This window comes from Coregonus lavaretus (genome assembly GCF_964263955.1).
Source record: "Coregonus lavaretus genome assembly, chromosome: 7".
In the NCBI taxonomy this organism is placed as follows: Eukaryota; Metazoa; Chordata; class Actinopteri; order Salmoniformes; family Salmonidae; genus Coregonus; species Coregonus lavaretus.
This window is the reverse complement of record NC_139994.1, coordinates 52794084-52798283: the sequence shown is the minus strand read 5'-3', so window position 1 is coordinate 52798283 and position 4200 is coordinate 52794084. Positions and strand designations below refer to the sequence as shown.

Sequence of the window (4200 nt, the reverse complement as noted above, 5' to 3'; positions counted from 1 at the left end):
AATAGGGTATTTTTGAAACCACACACACATTTTGCCAGTGCCTGTTCTCGTAGCAGTCGCGGGTTGGTAGACGCCTCTGTAATGTTCAAGGTTTGGAAGGAAATGTCTCTGTCTGTCTGTCTGCACCAGAATGTAGCATTGGAACATTTCTGCAAATTGAGTTGACCTGCTGGCTTATTGTCTCTAAGCTTGGCCAGTGCCCTGCTCCATGGGGCTTAGAGGAGATATTGTGATGTGTTGACAAAATAAATAAAATGTCTAACTGAATAGTCACTTGAACTGCCCTTTAAAAGTTGTTTGTTTAATAAATGTTACCCTTTGTTATTTATTATATGTTTCCCCACATGTGAAACAGAAAAGAGGGCATCCATGAAACACCTGGGGGCGAGAGCTAGAAGGAGACAACAAAAGATCCAGCATGGGGTGGAACGAGTTGGAGAAGACCAGAACAGAGTGTGATTCGTTGATGCCTTATGCTACCTGGTGGTACCCCAAGTATTCATAACAGTATAAATCTGTTCGTTTGAGAGAAAGTCCAGGTACACTAACCCTTAACCTAAACAAAAAAAAGCATATTGAGACAAGTCTTCATTAAAAGCACTTTATAGTCCAGGAGTAAAACCATGTGTAATGTGGGTCGGTGCAGTGAAACCCCTCCAGTCCACTCATCTAAACCTTAATCTTAGTTTCACTTCATCAACATCCTCGTTTACCGAACCTAACCAGGCAATTACAGGAATGAGCTGTGGTGTGTGAAGACTGATTATGTGTCTATCAAACACTATACCCTGCTTTATCCCCTGTGAATGTGCACTACAAACCAAAGTTTGGTTGTGTTTTTGCGTGTAGGCTAACTGCTGCACTAGTAATGAGGAACTCTTGCGGTTTGCCGTTGAGAATTTCCCCTTGCCTGAGTGAACAGTGAGCACCAAGTCTGACAAACTGAAGTGAAGCGAGCTCAACCACAGAGTTGCTACTGCTCCAGATCACATGCTGTTCACAATATCAACTATTTTGAATTAATTTGAATCTTTTCATCTCAAGTAATAGGTATTGTCTCGACTTTATCTCACACAAAAAGTAATTGCTGCTTCAATTATCATTATTGAATAAACTCTTGCATAGTAGGCTATATTGCATATTGCTCATGCAGTCAATTCTGGTGTCTTGGTGGTTTTGTACTAGGGGTGTAGGCACGAGGGAGCCAGCCCACCCAATGAGATTGAGGAAAAATGCTCTTTACTTGTCTGTGTTCCAAATGGGACGTTATTTGTATTTTTATCTAAACTTGCAAACACCATAAAATAGAACTCATAGCAAGCAGTGCACTGGGTTAGTCAGATTTGATTAAATTTAACAACAGATTAACTGGAATTCACTCTCACGGAATGGAGTGCCAAAAATAACTAACTAAAAGCGACACCCCCAATAAGCCACGAATATTACTGCATTGGGGCATAATGGCACTGTGCTTCTATGGCTATATAAACACCATGTCACGATCTGTTTCATTTGTTAATTTAGCATACAAGACAACTCATAATCCAGTGCCTTTATCACAATCAACACACCTATGTTTTTTGTTGTTGCTTCAATTAGCTTTAAAAATGCTACATTTTCTCTCAGCCTCATGGCAAAATGTGTAGAATAGAATGAAATGAGCTATAAAACTATACATTTTCCTCTGCTCTGTGGCAAATTGTGTAGAATTGCAGGAAAACATTTATTTTTGGGGGGCCCACCCATCAACAAATTTCTGGCTACACCACTGTTTTGTACTGTATATTTTCAGTCAAATCCTTGTTGGACTCCTCTCTGACACTGTACAGTTAACATAATACAGGTCTGGGGGCGGTATGTTCATAGTGATGCCCATGCCTATAAAGTCACTAGATCCTGGGTAGAACAGAAGCACTTTCATAGCTTTGTGCAGATGCTGGATATTCAACTACTGTATGAATGAATCAGCAAAAGAGGGTGAATCCACACTGTATGGATATACAATATGCTCCCAAATGTGTTGTGTTGTCTAGTCGCTACACCCTCCATTCCACCAGTGTCTCCATGGCATTTGGGTGGCAGTATCAGTCTGGTACAAAACGTCTTTAGCCCAGCCTGTTATAGGAGTAGTTGAGTTGGTAGGGAGGCCTCCCCCTTCCCTTATACTGGTGTCTGTGGAGGTTCCAATGAGATGAGTGTCTGAGATGTCAATGTTCTTTCCCTGTGGAAAATAAGCAAAACATGCATCTGAGTAAAAAAAGATGTCTCCAAAGCCATGTGATGTTTGTCAGAGAACATCATTGTTTCGTTTTTTTTCAACTATGGTAAGAATAGCTTTGTCTGTAGTCTCACATCCCACATTTTCCAAAACTGCAGTAAAAAAGAGGAAGTAGGAAACATTGCCAGAGAATATACAGTATAAAATAATAAGGTTTTGTGAATAATCCTTGAATAAGTGTTTCTGGTTGGTCTACCCAAGTGAGTATTTAGTCATCACCTATTGTCTTTCAGTATTTATCCAGTCATCATTCTCCAAGCCACTGGGCTCGACAAATGAGTGTGTGTAAAGTGAGTAACACATTTTGGGGTTTATCTTAACCACAAAGATTTGATCACATACCGTGGCTGGGGATGCAGACGAGGCGTCGTGGCACGCACCGTCCACTCGAGAACGCTTTTCAGGTGGCGGGAACAACAAGGGAACCGGCGATGCACCTGTTCCAAGAGTTCCTCTTTACGCAAACCATAGACGATTGGTGCGATGCACTGCGCCAAGCTAAAGAAGGCAAAGCTAACCACCGCTGACAGTTCTTTGGTCCCCGACTGAAGGTGTTCTTGTTTCTGGATAACTGTTAGCACAAAGTTGGGGAGGATGTACACCGCGAGTTGAGTACCGTGTAGGGCGATGGTTTTGCATCCGACTATATTGCGTCTATTTGTCACTCCCAACCGTCGCCCCTCAAACAGTATCCTTACATAACTGTACAGAATGAGCACCGTACACACAGATATCAGCAATATTTTTTTCAGTTCGCCTTTCTTCAGCTGTTCCCGGCCACATTCCCCATTTGGACCGGTGGCGTCCCGCTCGGTCTTGGGGAGCAGAGTGAGGGGAATAACCAGCGCGAGCCCCCACGTCAGTAGTCCAACTAGCCAGGGCCAGTGCCAGGCAGAACTGTACCGCATAGGGTGACAGACGGCAAAATAACGGTCCAGCGCCATAGCAGTGAGAGTCAGGAGAATATTGGACGCGCTGGTGATTAGGACAGTTACCATGGCCAAACAGGTGGATGCCACCAGCCTGGCACCGAGGTAAATCTGGAGGTAGAAAACAGAGCACATCCCAAAGTACACCAGAGCTGACATCAACAGGTGAAAAACTAACACAAAGCGCGCATGGCTCCGAAGTCGCTCCTCGCGCACTATAGTCCAGTTAATTACGATGTTGAAGAACGCCAATATTATGAAGGAGATGGTCGACGCACAAACCCGTACATAGGTGTAGTCCTTTACGCCCGTTTCTCCAGTCCCGTTGTATATCGACATTATTCCTCTTTTGATGCTGTATTTAGGGTATTGGTGGAGTTTTTCATCGTGGCCTCTGCCTTCTCATAGTTTCCAACGCCTGTAAAAATCGAGTGATCATCTCATCAATCTGAGTACATCCAAGACATTCAATGCAATGGTCTCGTCTGTGTGTGAGAATTATCTCTCTCTCTCTCTCTCTCTCTCTCTCTCTCTCTCTCTCTCTCTCTCTTCCTCCTCTCTCTCTCTCTCTCTCTCTCTCTCTCTCTCTCTCTCTCTCTCTCTCTCTCTGGCTGTCTGTCTGTCAACCACAAAAGTGCGCGAGTGTGCACAGTGCCCATTGCCCACATTTCAATATAGTACTTTCCCCATCTTCAACTGGAGACTATATGCTTTTGGGTATCTAAATAACCAAAACTCATGCTAAACAATAACATTTCTCCATCAACATGTGCTGCTATGATACAGCATAGGTATTTTACTCTGAGGGGTATAGGCCCTTTATGCTACCACATAAATAATGTACTCTATCAATAAACAAAAAAATATTATAATACAATGAATTCGATACAATCACTTTTTAAATTCAATTCGAATTAGGACTAACAGGGGAAGAACATGTGTGAACTTAAGTGACGTTCAAGGCTCTTTTAAGCACTATCCTAAAACAGTTGG

The 4200-nt window shown here is 42.9% G+C and overlaps 1 protein-coding gene across 1 annotated transcript; it reads right to left on the bottom strand.

Moving 5' to 3' along the window:
• Positions 1–589: 589 nt before the first annotated feature.
• Positions 590–3696, bottom strand: LOC311132090 (olfactory receptor 13H1-like). The gene is made up of 2 exons (XM_084165264.1): positions 2621–3696; positions 590–2221 (listed from the first exon to the last, which is right to left on the bottom strand). Exons 1-2 carry the CDS (start codon positions 3544–3546, stop codon positions 2161–2163), a joined length of 987 nt encoding a protein of 328 aa, XP_084021390.1. The 5' UTR covers positions 3547–3696; the 3' UTR covers positions 590–2160.
• Positions 3697–4200: the final 504 nt, after the last annotated feature.

Bases quoted from the DNA above. Each gene is read 5' to 3' on its own strand.
- LOC311132090 (XM_084165264.1), bottom strand. From the start codon at position 3,546: ATGTCGATATACAACGGGACTGGAGAAACGGGCGTAAAGGACTACACC. The intron at 2,222-2,620 runs GTATGTGATCAA...TATTTTCCACAG, and splicing joins CGTCTGCATCCCCAGCCACG to GGAAAGAACATTGACATCTC.